A 19,499-nucleotide genomic window follows, 5' to 3' on the forward strand; every position below is an offset into this window, starting at 1 on the left:
ATTTTTACCAAGTCACCTTTTTCAAATAACTGGTAGAAAAAGGTTAGTGTTATTGTAAGCATTTTCTTATTTTAATTAAGTATAATGGTTTTTTTAGTTTTGCTTTAAAATAAAAACAAGGATATCATTTTATTTTTTTATTAAACCTTTTCATTTTTTAATTATTATCAGTCTACCTACAAATTTTATTTATAAATAATTTACCAGTTTATGTAATTATATTAAATAAATGATTTGATAATCAGGATGAAGTACATTTTTATGTTACTGTGATAAAAAAACCTTAATTATTTACCAACTCATTATTTTTAAAAAGGCACAGATATTGTTTTGTAAGTGAAGTCTTTGAAATATGACATCTTAAAATCTTTAATGAAACAGTCTATAATATTACTAAAGTACTTATTAAACTTTAATGTTGTAATGTTAACTATAGCAGTGTGATCTAGCATACAAAACTAATGTCTCTAAAACTCTGTTAAACATTGCTCATTTTCAGGCATGTCACGAGACTACTACTATCAGATATATTCATATCCATACATATTCAGCTCTGAAATATTACATTCGTAACAACCGTTATAAATTACACATGCATCCAACTACATCTACAATATAGTTGACTTTCCAATATATGACATGATAACAGTGGACGAGGTGAAAGAGGTATGCACACATAGTAGGGTTCGGCTCTCCATTCTCTCCGACTACCTCACTAGGGATATTGCATGAAGCGAAGTTCCAATTTATGAGGTTATTATGAGATTATTAAAATTATTTAATTAGGTTATTATGTTAGAATACAAAGGAATATATTACAAATATTTTTCATTAATTAAACAGATTAAAAGAAAAAAATATTTAAATATATTTTTAACATAAAAGTTACAATATAGGTTTGCTTTGTCAAACAAATAGTTTATTTTTCAAATTGATGCATTTTAAAATAATATTGTGTATATCTTTTTAAATCATCGAGTATTGTAAGTGTCATAACCGTGACAGAAACATTTATATTTTTAAAAAATATGATTACCATTACGGATTATTTTAACTGTGAGACATAATCTCAAGTGACATTAAATATCTGGTCATATAAAGGTGTTTCTCAAAATCAAACAATATTCATTCTTTCACACTTGTTGCCTATGTATGACAATAATTTAGAAGTTGAAATGCCTTAATATTATAAGATTAATAATATTAAAATGTGATTAGAATAAATGTCAGCAGCTTTGTAAAAAACTATTTAAATAATCATTTACGAAAGTTTTAAGATTAACCAAGAAATGGTCTTACACCTTTAGTACACTCTTAGACCTTTAATTTAACTTAATCATATACAATATTTTTTAAGTATGAACATGTATAACGATCCATTTCTATCTACTTTATAAATGAGTTACATTATAAATTCCAAGGTTGGAATGTTTCTGTAGATAAGAGATTTTTTAAGCTTTGCAGACCATATTTTGGTCCTACTTTAATTTATAAAAATAGCACTATTATTGTTTCGCATCCAACATGGAGAATAATCAACAAAAAATATAATTTAGCCGTAGACACGCGTCGAATAATATAATGTCAAAACTCGTCATTAAAACGAAGTATCGTTTTCCTTTATTTATATATATATCGTATTCGACACGTCGGGGCGCGTCGTCAGTCCAGCCCCTGTTGCATGAGGGTGTGCAGATCCCGGAAGGCGGCGCCGAGGCGGCCCTGCAGGGTCTGCCGCTTGAGAAGGAAAGCTCGTATGTCGAGTAGCAGACGGTGTATGGCGGCGCACTTGCCGTAGCGCTCTTCGCGCGGGATGTCCACGCCCAGCGTGCGCACGGGCGCGCTCACATTCGCGCGCACTACTGACGAGAAGTTGCGCACTATCAGCCGGAGAGCGTTGCAGCCGCACTGCATGTACCTGATGAGTGCCGAATGTTGATTATGTAATGTGCAGAACATGTGTAGAGCATGTTTCAATTAGAAATAGGTTCTATTGACAGAATTAAGTAACAGATTACAAGATACTTACGACTCATATTTACTCTGTAACAATTCATATATTTTGGGCAGCATCAAAAGACATATATCCAAGTTCCATAAGGATCTGGAAGAGAGAAATAAACTATATTATGTAGTATGTAATTAAAAACATTGTTTAAATAAAAAAATCTACTTCACGCTGTATCCCGCACACAGCAGGGTAGGTAGAGGGAACCTAGTGTTAAGACACTACCCACTTTCTGCCAAATTCTGGAGGCTTTGCGTGTTGAGTGGCAGAACTCAACGCCGCGCTTTGTCTTGACACCAGAGCGAAGAAATGAAAATATAAAAGTAAATGAATATACTGAACGCATAAATTATTTAAATGTTGAAGATATATAGAAATGTACGAGTATATTAAATTACGTCACGGTTACTTACGGTTTGTGTGCCATCACATTGAGAATATCTAATATTACCGATGCATCTTCTAAAGCAATGATAGATTCTAAAGCTGACTTTAAACTTTTGTTAATTCTCACAGAATGGAATATCTGTAAAACAATAAGTATGTAATGCATTATCACAAGGTAGGCATGTGTTCAATTTAGAACCGAGAGCATAAAAAAAGGGTATTGAGCTGTCTTTAAAACACAGCTCTGCGGGTTATCACAAAATAGGAAGATCGTTATCTTCCTAATACTTCTTCCTATACCCATAATAGCATCGTCATCATGGTGTCATCATGACGCCCAGCACCTCTGCATGCATACACACACACACACACACACACACACACACACACACACCCACACACACACACACACACACACACACACACGCACACGCGTCTAGTAGTGGGTACCTGCAGCGCACGCTGTCTAGCGGCCAGTACCGCCATCATGGAGTCGTGTCCGCGCATCATAACGCCCAGCACCTCCTGCTCACTGGGCGCCACGCCGCCGCGCGCCCTTCCCACGCCCACCGCTGCCCCGCGCTGCAACGCAAAACCAAAGTGTCAGGCTGGATTGAAGAGCAGAGCGTCGTTGTATAGATTTTTAACGTCGTCAGTCAACTTAAGATATTTTATGATGGTTTCTGAGGACAGACACCCTATAAACGCTCTGGTACAAAACGCAATACGCGGCGATGGGGTCTGCCACTCAACATGCAATGCGTCGAAATTCAGCGGGAAGTAAGGACCGTAAGGACTGGAGTGTCTGCCTGCTTAGGGATATAGTGTAAAGTTACGATTGATTTTCAGTAACAACCAAAGCACATCGTTGTTAAATAGAAATTTTCTTCATTATTTCGTTTTAAAAATTTATGACAATGCGTGTCAAACCCAATGTCGTAGTAAGTGTTACCAGAGCGAGGAAGTGCAAATAATTCATTTCCATAAGTGAATGGGGAGTCAAACCCAATTATCGCGTTTACAGTAAGACGCTGTCCCACTGCAGCATACAAGACATATCTGTACTAATATAATAAAGCGAAAGAGTTTATTTGTTTGTTTAATCGTTAAGATCTATGTTATGTTATGGTTCCGTTCTTTTCTTTTTTGTCTTATATGAAAGCTACATTTTTGAGGAGTGCTAAAGGCTATATAAAATTACGGTGTAAGTCTTACTTACGCCTTACCCTTAATAACGAAATAACAATAACAATAAACGCCATCAAATTGCTATAAGCGATTATGGCGTTACAAAAATAGCTAAATATATACAGTATAGGAAACCATTAGAGCACAATTTTATGACAATAATATTCTATTTCATCAGTTCTAAAAAAAAGTCCGCGACACCCTCTATCTATATCTTATACATAAGTCACAGTAAGGCATTTTTTTTAACAAAAATAGCCACACGGTGCTTGCAGTTTCTCAGAATTATGAAAACAATTTGTTCATGATTGAATGTATCAATCTGACAAATGCAGCACAATGAAAGTAATATAGGTGGTATGCAGGCGAAGCTAAGCTCGAGTGGGCCGCTAGTCATTGACATATATTATAATAAAAATAAATAAATGAAGCATACAGGTAAGAATTCATCAAGGTCGAGCCCAACTGGTCGGTCAATGGAGTAAGGAACAAACTCGGGTTCCGTTTCGCGTTCCGGCCCGCGCTCTGGACCGCTCTCCGTGCGGGTCCTGAAAGATTATATATATTTTTTAGATTTCAATTACGTAAAAAGCTATAAGCAAAAAAAAATATGCAAAGCGTACATATTACCTATAAAATAAATATCAGTAATTAGAATAATTATATTTTATTAGAATTATTATATTCTCCAAATCTTTCAACATTCCTTTCCAACAAGAATTACATACCGCATACAGTCCGCGAGGTCTAAACTGAGCTTTGCATTTGTGTGATATAGTGTAGGTGTGACGTCTGCTCTGATCCCCACTTTTTGCCGAATTCTGAAGGCATTGCGTGTTGAGAGGCAGAACTCAACGCTACGCTTTGCCTCGACACCAGAGCGAAGAAATGGAAATATAAACGTAAATAAATATTTCACTACCTCGAGTGGGGATTGAACCCACAACCGTCGGTTTACAGTCACACCTTTGTGCCGCTGCGCCACGACGGCCTCTTGGATGGCGGTATTAGCAAGGGCTCCCTGAGGCATATATTAAGATTATCAGAAAAAGTACCACGATTCCGCTTCTATGGTTAAGACTGTTGTTGGCGACACTAAACCCTTCCAGAATACATTAGGGGTTCACCAAGGTTCGGGTTTTTGTCCGTTCTTATTCGTATGTAGTGCTCGATACTGTCTCGGCTTACATCCAGGACCATCCTCCATGGCTGATGATGCATGCTGATGACATAGCACTCATTGACTAAAATCAACTGGTGCTGGAGCGTAAAGGAACCTTTGGAAGGGTACGCTTGAAAACGGCGGTCTAAATTAAATGTTTCGAAGATCGAGTACATGGCCTGCGGGAGCCCGGACTCGAGTACGATCTAAAAAGGTTCTGAGCCAGCCGTTAAGACGGAAAAGTTCAGGTACCTTGGATCCGTTATGTATGAGTCTGGAGGCATCGATCAGAATATCCATGACCGGATAAGCGCTGCCTGGGCCAAATGGCGGGAGGTCACTGGTGTGGTCTGCAACTGTAGAATACCACCCAAGCTCAAGGGGCTGATATACAAGAGCATCATCCGACCTGTTCTTTTATACGACAGCGAATGTTGGCCAGCACTATCTCAGCACACTCAGGAGCTTTACGTCACGGAAATGAAGATGCTGCGGTGGATGTGCGGCGTCTTGGGGTCCGTGACGTAGCGGATACGCTTCAAGAGCGTCGCCTGAGATGGTATGGCAACGTTGCACGCCAGCCTAGGAACTATGTCGGATGCAAGTGTCTTGCTATGTCTGTCCCTGGAGCAAGACCTCCCGGACGTCCAAGAAAGCGCTGGTTGGATGTTGTGCAGGACTTGAGAGCCAATGGTCTAACCACCCAGGATGTTACAGATCGTGCAAAGTTGTGGTTAAGCGGGAAGGCAGACCCTGGCAACATACGCCGGGATTAATGCTAAGAGGAAGAAGACCGCCCTAAAGGTATCGATCGGAATTTAATTTTTTTACCTAATCAATTCACAATCATTAAAAATAGTACTATATTTTTTAATTTTGGATTACCTTGAATTCTGAGATGGAGGTCTTGTAAAGGAGAGTGATCGCGGTCCAAGCGATGGTGGGCCTAAGGACATTTCACTATTACTCTGCCTTAAACTATTGGCCGCTGTAAGCAAAACACATGATCGATCGATAATAAATACAAGGAACCGATATATATTTTATTTCTAATAATGAATTTTTGGTGGTGGCCTCCTCCTATAACGTGCTTCTTTATTAATATTTGGTTATCAAGATATCAGTTTAATTTTAAGTAGTTTTCATGTGAATAGATTAATAAATAAAAAGACAGTGGTGACGCAGGGGCACGATATGCGACTGTAAACGCGACTGGTTGTGGGTTCAATACTTTCGAGGAAATAAAATATTTCTCTCTAAATAAAATATTTTCTTCTTCTCTCTGGCGGCAAAAAGGCAAACCGCGGGGTTGAGTTCCTTCACGCAATGCGTCCAGAATTCGGCGGAAAATGGGGAACGGAAGTATCTTATCTGCAATGAGAATGAAGGGTCTTAACATTAGCATCCCAGAATCCCTCTACTTACCCTGCTGTGCGTGGGATATAGTGTGAAGCTAAAAAAACTTACTTAAATCGGTTGTAGACTTAGTCTCCTTGTAGGAGTTATGTCGGTTTAAAGAGGTGGTTGTATGCGCGTTGTTTGTGAAGTCACTGACTGTGCCATGAGTTGATGTAATTCTTTCTTCTTTATTGATGTCTATCGGCCCTATAGAATAATGTAAAATTGAAAGTAATTGACGCAGAAAGAAGCATGAAAAATGGAGCATCGATTATTCGCATGGCAATGGACTGAATCCATCCATTATCCAAGCTACAACTCCATTGTTCTAATATATCAAATTTCACTTAGAGTCATTTGTATGTGGTATGCTATACGATATAATTATGTATACACATATGGTCTCCACTTCCGTGTGGATAAATGTTCCCATGACTGAATCAATACAATTTCCAGTCCCCAAATTAGTTCGGATGACAATCGACGCTTAACTGTATATAAATTAAATTAAAATCAGTTTCACGCTATATCCCGCACACAGCAGGGTAGGCAGTAGGAACAAAGTGAGTGTTAAGACACTCCGTTGCCCACTTTCCGACGAATTCTTGAGACACTGCGTGGTAAATGGCGGAACTCATGACCGCGCTTTGCCTCGACACCAGAGCGAAGAAATGAAAATATAAATTTGAATAAATATTTCTTTTCCTTCCGAGTGGGGATAGAACCCACAACCAATCGATTTTACAGTCACACCTTGCGTCCCTGCGCCACGACTGGCCTCTATCCTGGTATATAGTAAATAGTATATGAAGACACGAATATATACGTAATCATACTGACTAGTGTGTTTCTGCACGTGTGTAGTGGCGGGGCGCTCCAGCGCCAGATCACGCAGGGACGCGCTCACGCGCGCCGGGCTCGCCGCCTCCTCGCCTGGTAACATTAAATACGTTAAGAAATTGTTATAATAAAAAAATATATACTTCCATGCCACTGCAAAAAAATGCGGGGTAGCATGCAGCCGCACCACATTCTCCTACACATGGAGAAATACTATACTCGTGCGAATGGTATACCTTGAACTAATGAGTGCGTGTTCGCTTTGCGCGTATAACCGTACGTTCGACGAGTCGTGGCTTCCCTGAAGTTAAGCGCGCCCTAAAATCTTGCGCATTGTTTCCTCGAGATATATATATTATATTCCTAGAGATAATATTCAAAAGTAGGAAAAACCTAAAATCTAATCTATACAATATAATACAATCAAATCTAATCTACACATATACAGCTAACTTCATGATGGTCACGACTAGCTGACCGTAATGTATTATAGGTATATTAACCTTTTTTACCTTTACTCTGTATCCCGCTTATAGCAGTGTAGGTAGAGGGAACCTAGTCAAACTAATCTTCTTTTTTTCAAGTCAGTTAAAACAAACTATAATATATTATTTTTCTTTTATTGTATTCTTATGGTTTGTCATTTCATTTGGTATATTGTACATATATTTGTACACATTTCAGGGTCTTTTCATACATTTAACAAGATTTTTATATCACATTTTAATGTAGTTAGTTCCTAGTTATTAGATGTGGCAACAGTAAGGAATGAATAGATATTTTATTTTCTTTTTATTTGCACAGAATATATGCCATTACCTGTTATAGGAAAGTCTTCGGATGACAAGCTGGTGGCGGGTGGTGGTGTCCGTGTCACTATATAATAATATTTGAAATTAAGTCACATACTTTATTATGGAGAAATAAATTCAAATAGAGTATATTTCAATTATGAATACTTACATTTATATTTTCATTTCTTCGCTTCGGTATCGAGGCAAAGCGCGGCGTTGAGTTCCGCCACTCAACACGCAATGCTTCCAGAATTTGGTGGAAAATGGGGAACGGTGTGTCTGAACACAAAGTTCCCTCGGCCTACCCTGCTGTTCGCGGGATACAGCGTGAAGCTGATTTTATGAATTTACTAAATAAAATATTCTATATTTTTATATGTTTAATATTTTTTTGCCTAGAGCGCGTAGATAGGTTAACTAACTAAGATACCGAGTGAGTGATCACTGACTAGATCGGTAGTTTAACTCAAAACTTTCATATAAAAAATCATTCTACCTGAATTACAGTACGGCCGACGAGTCGCGGCCGCCCTAAAGTTAGCTGTAGACGGTTGTGCAAATTTGATTTTAGGATCCTTCTTACTTTTAACTATTTTCTTCTCGAGAGAACAATGCGCAAACGTTCAGAATACCTATCTTCAGGGGGCCATGACACGTCGAACGTACTGTACAGAATGATGCATTAATTACTTACATGCTCTAGACGGTCGGAAAATTTCAGTGTAGTCATTAATATTAGGTATAACAGCACCTGAGTCTTCATCCGCTTCCGTCCCCGATGTGGACTCCTCTGCAGTCTTCTCGTCAAGCAAAGTCGGTCTATGCAGCACTTGCAATATATAAGTTTAAAATTACATAAAGTATTTATACTCATAAATGAGTATTAATTAATTATAAAAAAAATTAAAAATATATTTCCTTCACGCTGTAATAATGTAATTCTATAACAACGCTGTAATTTTATAACGCTGGGTAGGCTGCATGTAACAGAATAGCCAGTTAACTTTGTGTTAAGAAACTCCATTCCCATTAAAACTTCTGCTCTCCACTTTCCGCCGACAAACATTTTACCTTATACAGGGTGAGTCATATTGAACTTTCCGGTTTTGGAAGGACGTTGCACGAAGAAGGGAAGGAGTAGAAGGGTGGGGATGGTGTCATTAGACGCGCCATGACATGCAGTTTTAGTGTGAGCAATGGCTTGGTCGGGACAACATCATCAAAACATCAAAAAATCATCAAAACAGCAGTGCGGGGGATCTGCTGAATGTCGCGGCATAAATTTGTTCGTGTGTCTAAGTCTCTAACTGTTAATTCTTGCACTACCTGAATCTTGTATGGGTGAAATTTAAGGTCTCTGTGCAGTATTCTGCGGACACTACTGAAAGATAATCCTAGTGAAGCGGCATGTTTCCGAACAGAACGCCGAGGGGATTGTTGAATTGAAGCCCGCACTCTATCCACGTTTTCCGCTCACGTTGACGTCCTAATTCGGCCTTGTGGTCTTGTTTTTAATGCTGATGATGTTGCTCTAAAATTTGATACCCAATTTCTGATTGTTGGTCCAGTGGGAATGGGATCACGTCGACCAATAGCAAAATGTAAACGGAACGCACGCTGTGTTGTGATCACGGAGCCGCCATTTTTAATAAACTCTTCAACTACGAACGCACGATGTTGTCCCGACCAAGCCATTGCTCACACTAAAACTGCATGTCATGGCGCGTCTAATGACACCATCCCCACCCTTCTACTCCTTCCCTTCTTCGTGCAACGTCCTTCCAAAACCGGAAAGTTCAATATGACTCACCCTGTATACTGTTCCCGTAAAGGGACCGCTAACGCTGTATAATGAACCAACTCACAATTCAATCGTTCATTTTTCTAAAATTATATGGTAAGATCATGTACTTATTGCTTCAAACATATGCGGTAGATAGAAGAAGTGTAGATAGAAGGACTCTAGTGTTAAAACAATCCATTCTCTAATTTCTGCACAATTTACGTAGACATAATATGTAGAAACCAACGCCACGCTTATGTTGAGAGTGGAGAAATAATATTATAAATATTATTAACTCTTAACACCAGGTACCCTCTGCCTACCCTGCTGGATCAAACCCCATCATGTTAACAGCTGAACACTGTCACTTAAACAAAATATTATTGATAAATTAAATAACATCCACTTTGATGACTAGAAGGAGTTTGTGTCATAAAATGTTATCCAAATAAGTAAATTGTAAAAAATAAATTACAGAGCATTTTGTAAATATAAATATTTGAGGTGCTTAACCAACCTTCTTTTGGCGGTTTTTCTTTAGAGAAACTTTTACGAACTGAATGACCCTTTTGAAAAGGACTCAGATCTCTGACTAGAGTAGGCGCGTCGGGAGGCGGTCCTCCAAATGGATGCACTTTATTTAGATCCACAACAGACAACACCACATATGTTGAATGAAAAGATCCTGCAATCTATAAATAAATACTTGTATTTAAATATAAAATAACATAATTTGCAGCCTATATCTTGTTTAAAAAGTACTATTCATTTATACATTATTTGACATACACTTTTACAAAGAAAGTAAATATATAATGTACAAATGTAACATAAAAATCACAAGCAATAGCTAAAAAAATTAATAAATACACAATTATTTATATTTACTATTTGAAATAAAAAATGTTTACTTAAAACATTATTTATGTATATAAGTACAGTAGTACAGAATCCCATGTAAAAGCGACAGTTATCAATTCAATTTCCACTCTGGGTAATGAATTATTTTCACTTCCTTACTCTGGTTCCAAGACTTATCATAGATTAGCTTATCAAGAGACAATATAAGGCGAAAAATAAGGAATAATATCATATGTGGGATATCTCTTAAAGTTAAAATAAAATAAAACTAACACAACTTACAAGCTGTGTTTGAGCTACTGTGATGTCATGAATTTGGCCCCAGTGGGCATTAACCATATCAAGTACTCGAGCTGGTTCCCAACCAATCACATGCAAGCCATCATTGCCACAACCAAGTAAGGTGGTGCCGTCATCACTAAATGTCATGTGTCTGAAAAATTAATTTCCTTTCATATTTTTTATTCTACATGATATTTAAAAAAGAAGCATTCCTAAAAAAAATAAATGTATATATTTTGTCATTAATTTGAGTTTATTATTGCGTTGCATACATTGTGGGGTGAGGAGTTCTAAGTAGTGCCTGGGACTGTACTTTTGAAACATATATTAATGACTTCTAGCACTTTATAATGACTTGCAAGTATTGATCACTATCTAGGAGTATCCTACACCATATCAGCAAGTGTTTATCTGATCCTACTGCCTACTCTACATATATAGCATAAATTATATCATATCTATATTGTATATGCTAACAAAAAATATTCTATTCCATTAATAAGGTATTAATCTACATTTTTGTAGATGTATTTGTTGTGTGATGTTTCTAGTTTAGTAACATTGAATATTTTTTGTTTAAAATTACATTAACAAAATATTTGTGTGAAACTGGCACAACTTTTAGTGGTAATATATATTAATGATACCTTATGGATGTGTTGTCCTTTTCAAATTTGGACACCAGTTGAAATTTCTCCATATCCCAAAAGTTTACTGTTCTATCAGTACCACAACTAGCCAAAAGAAACTCATGTGGATGAAACTTGACACATGTAACTGCTGATGTATGCTCAACAAATTCTTGTAACACTTTTCCAACACGTACATCCCACACTTTTACTAAACCTGGGGATAGTAAAGTTAATTACTGCCAAAATTTGCAGTGCCATCATGGCCTTAGAAAATAATAAAACAATAATGAAATGACTTTTTTTGCCAATTTCACTTACCATCTTCACATGCTGATGCAATCCATTGACCATCTGGACTAAACTGAAGACTATTCACAGCAAGCTGATGACTTGAATATGTGACAATGCAACCGCGTTTTCTAGTATCCCACAATTTAATATTACTGTCACAAGAACCAGTGGTTAAATAATCACCATAAGGATGAAAGTCCATACATTTAATAGCTCCCTTGTGTCCTGTGAATGTCCTTAATAATTTAGCTGCTTCTAAATCCCATATTTTTAGAGCACCTGTTTGGGAACCAGCACAAACTAAGTCTTCAGAGTGACCAAAACATACACATTCTACAGGAGTTGTGTGTCCACTTAAACTCTGTAACAATAAAAAATATATTTTAGATAAAAAAATAAACTAAAAAGTAAAAAAAATATATATCAAAAATATTATGTTATTTTCTTACCATCAGACAACCCTTTCTTCCAATTGCCCATAAATTGACTTTTTTATCGTCACCTCCTGTGGCCAATACTTGATTTGATTTATGTCCCATAGCTAAGCAGTTGACATTTGCCTTGTGAGCCACAAACTCTTCTGCAACATAATAGTTTCTGTATACAAAGCACTATCAATTTACTTAATAAGCGTTCTCTAAAATAATACGTACGTAATTTCCATGATCTTCTTAAAGTTTCCATTTTAATTAAAACATTCCAAATATGGCATATGTAACCTTAATGGGTTTTAATTAATTAAAAAATATTGAAAGTTATTATTACATATTAGCTTTTAAATTATCTGTTATCAATTTGAATAGCACAACAATTTAGTATTTTTAAAGTAGCACTTAATTTCACTGACAATAAGTAAATGATGTATTGTTTGATTTTGATTTTGATATTTTTCTTATTAATCCACAGACGTAAAATAATCACCATAGATACATAACATCTCTAGTATATGAGTTTTATCTATGCTATATAAGTAAATTATAAATATTTTAAAATAATAATATATACCTATACAATTTGTGCCAAGTTGCCAATCTCAGCAAAGCAAAGCAGCAAATTTTTTTTTTTTTTTCATATGGAATAGGCTTGCGTTTGACCGCATCATGTCTGGTGAGCATTGATGCGGTCTACGGTGGTGCACGCTTGCCTAGAAGATACCTATTGTATTTCTGGAAGTTCTGAGGTAAAAAGGGGCTGGGGGAACCAAGCTATGTAAATCATGGGCACACTCTCCGAAGTGTATCCGGTAAAACACAGACAGAGATGCAACCCTACGCCGGTGGCTAAGGCTCTGCAGTTGAGTTTCAACAAGGGTCCCGTCATTGATTAACCTTCTGGCTCGTCTCTCAACTGACTCTAAGGTCTGTAATTGGTACTTGGCAGAACCATCCCATAAATGAGAGCAGTACTCCATACATGGTCTAACTTGTGCTTTAAACAGTGTGAGAAGATGTTGAGGTGTAAAGTACTGTCTCACCTTGGAGAGGACGCCAAGTTTCTTAACAGCCAACTGAGCTCTGGACTCAATGTAAGATCCAAAGTTAAGAGTCGATGAAAGAGTAATGCCAAGAAGTTCAAGGTGGTCGCTTAACGGGACCGATACATCTAAAAACGAGGGGGGTAATTCGAATGGCCTTTTTTTCGCGGTGAACAGACACGCCTGGGTCTTAGTGGCATTAAATCTGACCAAATTAGCATCTCCCCAATCGGAGACTGCTTTGAGGTTCAAATTAAGGTACTCAACCATAGAATCCCTATGCGATTGTATTTCAGGCCCACTTGCAGTTGCTTTAGCCATGTAGCGCTCTACAACAGTGCTGTCATCTGCGTACCCATGAATTCCAGGAATGAGTAAATCATTTATATGGAGCAGGAATAGAGTTGCAGAGAGCACTGACCCTTGAGGAACACCGGCATTTACATCCATTATATCCGACGAGTAACCATCCACGACTACACGTATTGATCGGTCCCTCAAGAAGTCGGATAGCCAAGAACACAAGTCATCGGGCAAGCCATATGCTGGTAACTTTCCTATAAGGCTATCATGCCAAACCCTGTTGAAGGCCTTTGAGATGTCAAGAGAAACGGCCATTGCCTCACCATACCTCTCAATGGCCTCACTCCAGAAATGAGTGACATACGTTAGAAAATCCCTAGTAGACCGATTACGCCGACAGCCATATTGGCGATCACTGAGAAGGAATACACATAATGCGGCTGTGCGTGCATCTTCCCTCAGTGGAATTTTGGTATTTTCTAACCATCCAACGCCCCCGGGCGTTGGGAAAAAAATACCCCTACCTCAGTCAGTAGGAACATGTCCTTTTATATATATACAGACTTTTCCGACTTAGGGGCTGGCCCAGGACTTATAAGGATAGCAAAAACATTTTAGAACATTTTATTGAAAACTGATGCAGGTATATTTCAATCTTAAACTGTAATTCACAGAAGGGTTACTCGTGATTACATTACAGACAAAAAATGAAGAAAGAGTAATATTTGTAATCTTAGGACTTGAAAAATGATCAGAGGGTGTCGGTTTTTCCGATATTTTTTATAATAAATATAATATGAAAAATACATGATAAAGATTTTTTTTTATATTTTTCTCATAACTGTCACGAATTGGTCTATCACTTGTTTTCGTCTTATCGTTAACTCCTTCTTTTTTTTTTCGGTCTTGAGGTTAATGCTATTAGCCTTATTTGCCTTTACAGCGACACCGGGTGGGTAGGGAAGAGGGTACTCTGTCCCTGAAAATATGCAGGCACTGTGTGGCTGCCTGTGGGAAATCGTTAACTCCTAGGCATGTATATATAGATAATTTTAAAAAAATCTATTAATTTTTCTATATAAATCGCTTATAAAAAGTCGATTATACGAAAAGAATAAGCGATTTAAATTAAAATCGATTATTTAGTACATCCCTACTGTTGGTTGACGGTTCATGGTTGTAACTGGTTGCAACTTGCAACTGTAACTTTTCTATTGACAATGACAAATGATATGATACTGAATATGAAATAATAATATGATACTACGTTTGTACTTTACCTACGTACATTTTATCTATTTATGTTATAAGTTTTAGTTATAGAATGAATCGGGTTACTAGATCACTATCATTATTTCCCAAATATATAAATTGTCAGCAACGTTTTATCACGTATATACAGGGTCAAGAGCCTCAACCAAAAATTAGAGAGTATTTTTATTATATAGATCATCAAGGAATGGTATGCAGCCTTTGCACTTTGATTTGATTTTAGTGGAAAAAGAAAATCGTATAACGTTGTTTTAACCTCACAGAGCTTTTAAGTGTCATTTATAATCACTAGTAATTGGTTTTCTTAATTAATTATTATCTTAAATAATTTAATGTTGAAATATAGAGGGGAGTCATGTCGCAGAGGCACAAGCGACTGTAAACTCGACAGGTTGTGGGTTCGACTCGAGGAAATAAAATATTTAATAGTTTTAGTTTCCTGGCTCTCATAACATAGAAAAGCCAATATTTTTTAAGTTATTAGTTTATATTATTTATTAAATTACCTAGTATAATATTTACAAAACTTTTGAAAGACTCAATAGTTTCTATAAATTTACTCATTACCATCTCTGGAAAATTTTTAGTGGTTACTTAGTTGTTCCTAAAGGACCACTACAAGTAAGATCCATTTTTAATGAAGATAATAATATTTCCCCACCTTTAGTACAAGACAATAATAATATTTTAATATTGTTTATAACAAATTTCAGTTATTTTTAGATGATTCTAAAATGAAAAATTTCACATCATGTTTTAAAGAGAAAAAGTTTCTTGATTTTTTTTTCAAAAGAATTAGAATAAACAGAACTGGTAGATATCAAGATGAATTTCCTTTCATATCTCTTTGTGGTAAAGAAAGAAATTACATAAGATGTGATGATGTACCTATTGTGTATACCCATATAATAACTAAAGAAAATTCAGAAGTTGATTTTTTAACATTTGGATATGCAAATGATTTGTTGATATCAAAGTTTGAACCTGAAAAAGTTTATATGGTTCCTGAAACTGGTAGAGTGTACCATCCAGCTGATGAAAAGTATGGAGGTATTGGTTTAGTGAGATCAAAACTAGCTATAGAGATAAGTAAAAATTTTACTTTTAAAAATGGTGAGAGTGATGCACCAACAAATTTTATGTGGAAAAATAAAAATTATGAATTAAACCAGATTTGGTTTCCTCAAATGGTTAAAAAACACAACATTAAAATTAAAACAGTAATTGATTAGTCAAGCAATATTATTTTAATTATCGTAGAAAAATATATATCAGTAATGCTTAATACTTGGGTCTTAGTCCTTTAATGAGACCCCCACATAAGTAAGGATGCAATTAGTGAATTGTGATTGGAAAATATTGCATAAATGAATTCCTTTTTTTTTCAAAAGAATTAGAATAAACAGAACTGGTAGATATCAAGATGAATTTCCTTTCATATCTCTTTGTGGTAAAGAAAGAAATTACATAAGATGTGATGATGTACCTATTGTGTATACCCATATAATAACTAAAGAAAATTCAGAAGTTGATTTTTTAACATTTGGATATGCAAATGATTTGTTGATATCAAAGTTTGAACCTGAAAAAGTTTATATGGTTCCTGAAACTGGTAGAGTGTACCATCCAGCTGATGAAAAGTATGGAGGTATTGGTTTACGCCCAATGTTAATAACCAATCCTAATCCAAAAATTGCTACCATAGATTGAAATAGACAGAGATGGAGGTAGGCATGCAGGTTAGTGATTGGATAGATATGTCGGACAGTACGAGATAGACGTTAACTGGAGATAGGAGATACATTATTAACATTGGGCGTTAGTGAGATCAAAACTAGCTATAGAGATAAGTAAAAATTTTACTTTTAAAAATGGTGAGAGTGATGCACCAACAAATTTTATGTGGAAAAATAAAAATTATGAATTAAACCAGATTTGGTTTCCTCAAATGGTTAAAAAACACAACATTAAAATTAAAACAGTAATTGATTAGTCAAGCAATATTATTTTAATTATCGTAGAAAAATATATATCAGTAATGCTTAATACTTGGGTCTTAGTCCTTTAATGAGACCCCCACATAAGTAAGGATGCAATTAGTGAATTGTGATTGGAAAATATTGCATAAATGAATCCTTTTATATAAAATCTATCCTTATATATAAAAATAAATATTTTATCACCATTAAAAAAATGTCACTTGTGGATTTTTTTTTTATATTTATTACAATTACTTGAAATATATAAATAGAAACAGTTTTGTTTGTTTTTATTATTTTTGTATAATATCCTAGTAATTTCTTATTTCTGTATATTGCAGAACACAAACTATTTATATTATAACACAAAAAAAAACCTGCAAAACTCATTTTATAAATCAAGGTATACCTATTACTATTATTGAGATGAATTCTGCTTTTTAAGATAAATAAAAGTTAAGAGCTATTTAATTCAATAAATAGCATATACATGTATATAATATGTTTCACAATTATACAATCTTATAAGTAAAAATATTCAATTCTTTATGAAAGTATTAGTATTCAAGTGTTTTTATTCTATTTTTTTAATGTAAAATCTTTAAACAAAACTAATTTACAAATTTAATATTTTTGCAGTAATTAGGATTTTATTTTAGCCGACATCTTTGCCATGCTGCAAAATTATTGTTCCACAGCATGTCTTAAATTAAATATATTGATATAAAATTTGTTTTACAGTTTATAATTGTATCACAGATTACATATATGGCTAGGTGGATTTTTATTGCAATAATAAACAAAAAATATAATTATTATGAAGTATCTCCTTTTGTAAAAGATTGATAAGTTCCAGGCTGTACCCATGATATTCCATGTGAACTTTCTTTCCCACTAGACATATTTAACATAACATTTTTGGCAGGTTCATGAATGTTTGGGTCATAAGGCTTAAAAATGATGTAATGTTTATCTTCAGTAGGTGGGTCATCATATACATGTTCAACACTCTGTGCTATACTTTCTTTTACCTTTTCTATAAATAATTTTCTATTTGTTTTGTATCTGAAATAGATAATTAAGTGTTTTGAAATGATAGTTCATAATTTATAGGACTAACATAAATAGTATAAGCATTTCAATATTTGGATTATAATGTCTTTTTGAATCACTGTAAGCGGTCATGTAAGCCCATAACTTCAAAAAAATCCCCAGGATGTTGAGCTTAATGCTCAACTCCCATCAAAGTTGGTACCTAGGTATATATTTTACAATGATCTTTTGAATACTCATTCAAATGTACTCTACTTGACACAGATTGTTGTTTTTTCTTTATTTTAGTGGAAGTATACACAGACTATACAGAGTGGTATATCTTAAGGGTACGCAGAGGGATTCCCACTTTGCTATAAACATGAATCAACTATTTTAAAATTATCACATTTGGTAAGCTTATGAATTCTTTATTACCACAAAGTAAAAAGATACATATGTAGACTGATAAACACATTACTCTCTTTTTGCAATGCACAGTCAATGCTAATGAAATGTTTGTTGTCTTCAATGCTGATATTATCAGTTTATGCATATTTATTTTGACATTTAGGAAAGAAAAATACTTATTATGAAAACATATCGTTTTGAACATAACACTAAGTGTGGAATAACACTTTAAAAATATTAAAAAAAATAATATTTTCTCTTGCCAAACAATTCTTTTTTTCAAATTCAAACAATTATTCTAAGTAATTATCTTTGGGTAGCAGAAATTTGTAAAAATCTCACTACAGAGATGCTAACAACATAAATAACTTGTAACAAAAGTAAAGAATCTTCACATAGCTTGATCAGAACTTATGGCTTAGATGGTCGAAGCGCATTTCCAAAGAGGCGCGGGTTCAAATTTTTATGTTTTCATAATAAGGTTTTTATTTTATTACTTACAATGATGATGCCTCATTATTTGCAGGTACTTTAATATTAAGATTATAAAATATCCATTGCAGATATTTTAATATTTGCCAAATATGATTTTCCTTTTTATCCCATTGTGGAAATACCTCAATAAGGCTTAAAACTCCTGATGAAAAATCAATTGCAGGATGAAATACTTGAGAATTAAAAGTGATTTTCTGAAAAAAAAGATATGAAAAGATTTTTTCCCTTCTAAATTATTGATATAATGTTAGAAGCTAAGCACACTTACAGGTACAGTGTCATCTGGGAACTTTTCAGGTAAAGAAAGAGTAAATCTGAATACACCTCCTCCATATGTACCGGATCTTACAAATATTACACCATACCATACTAAAAATGATTAAAGTTACTACAATGTATAGAAACTTCAGAATATTAAACATATATTATAATTACTACTACTTACAAAATGAATTATCATGTGATGGTATGACATAAATTCCAGGTAAGTGTTCTGTTTGCAGCATTCTACTGTAATTAATTATTAAGTTATATATAATTTAAAGTAAACTAAGCAATATAAGTTTAATTTTATGTATAACACTCATTATATGTATATATGAGTTGAACTTACTATTCAGCCATAATAATATATTCTTGATGAAACATAGAATAACCTCCTTCTTTCATTTTAATAATATTTATTATTAATTTTATTTTGGTTTAAATAAAAAGATTACACAGTTCACTTTCTATTCTAAGATGTCAAAGCAAACATTGTCAAAGTGACTTATTATAAATATAAAGTATACAGCAGGGTTGGCTAGGGTAAGGATACATGCTACACATCGATGCATCGAATTCTCTCGGTGTTTACATTATTAAATTATAAATCGATTCAGTAGTAAGAAAACTTATTGAAACTTTC

The 19,499-nt window shown here is 34.9% G+C and overlaps 3 protein-coding genes across 5 annotated transcripts; 1 reads left to right on the forward strand and 2 right to left on the reverse strand.

The window, feature by feature from the left end:
- Positions 1-126: 126 nt before the first annotated feature.
- kat80 (katanin p80) lies at positions 127-12,540 on the reverse strand. 2 transcript variants are annotated; one of them, XM_085186072.1, is made up of 16 exons: positions 12,280-12,540; positions 12,076-12,206; positions 11,654-11,987; positions 11,351-11,549; positions 10,704-10,854; positions 10,078-10,252; positions 8,472-8,606; positions 7,803-7,859; positions 6,984-7,076; positions 6,213-6,350; positions 5,631-5,733; positions 4,020-4,131; positions 2,846-2,977; positions 2,422-2,534; positions 2,030-2,104; positions 127-1,918 (listed from the first exon to the last, which is right to left on the reverse strand). In XM_085186072.1, exons 1-16 carry the CDS (start codon positions 12,308-12,310, stop codon positions 1,663-1,665), a joined length of 2,235 nt encoding a protein of 744 aa, XP_085042198.1. In that variant the 5' UTR covers positions 12,311-12,540; the 3' UTR covers positions 127-1,662. The 2 variants fall into 2 exon arrangements, with proteins under 2 accessions (XP_085042198.1, XP_085042207.1); XM_085186081.1 differs by having other exon boundaries at positions 8,529-8,606; positions 12,280-12,453.
- Positions 12,541-14,592: 2,052 nt separating this feature from the next.
- On the forward strand, positions 14,593-16,933 carry LOC146541453 (UPF0598 protein CG30010). Its single transcript, XM_085185780.1, has 2 exons — positions 14,593-14,865; positions 15,389-16,933. Exons 1-2 carry the CDS (start codon positions 14,728-14,730, stop codon positions 15,905-15,907), a joined length of 657 nt encoding a protein of 218 aa, XP_085041906.1. The 5' UTR covers positions 14,593-14,727; the 3' UTR covers positions 15,908-16,933.
- On the reverse strand, positions 15,900-19,408 carry peo (ubiquitin E2 variant domain-containing protein pendolino). Of its 2 annotated transcripts, none has more exons than XM_085185760.1 (5): positions 19,206-19,408; positions 19,038-19,102; positions 18,861-18,961; positions 18,599-18,786; positions 15,900-17,719 (listed from the first exon to the last, which is right to left on the reverse strand). In XM_085185760.1, the coding sequence occupies exons 1-5, from the start codon at positions 19,259-19,261 to the stop codon at positions 17,470-17,472; spliced, it is 660 nt and encodes a 219-aa protein (XP_085041886.1). In that variant the 5' UTR covers positions 19,262-19,408; the 3' UTR covers positions 15,900-17,469. The 2 variants fall into 2 exon arrangements, with proteins under 2 accessions (XP_085041886.1, XP_085041893.1); XM_085185767.1 differs by having other exon boundaries at positions 19,038-19,099; positions 19,206-19,347.
- Positions 19,409-19,499: the final 91 nt, after the last annotated feature.

Source organism: Heliconius melpomene, chromosome 1, assembly GCF_056956725.1.
Source record: "Heliconius melpomene rosina isolate 202511_hmr_F chromosome 1, ASM5695672v1, whole genome shotgun sequence".
NCBI lineage: Eukaryota > Metazoa > Arthropoda > Insecta > Lepidoptera > Nymphalidae > Heliconius > Heliconius melpomene.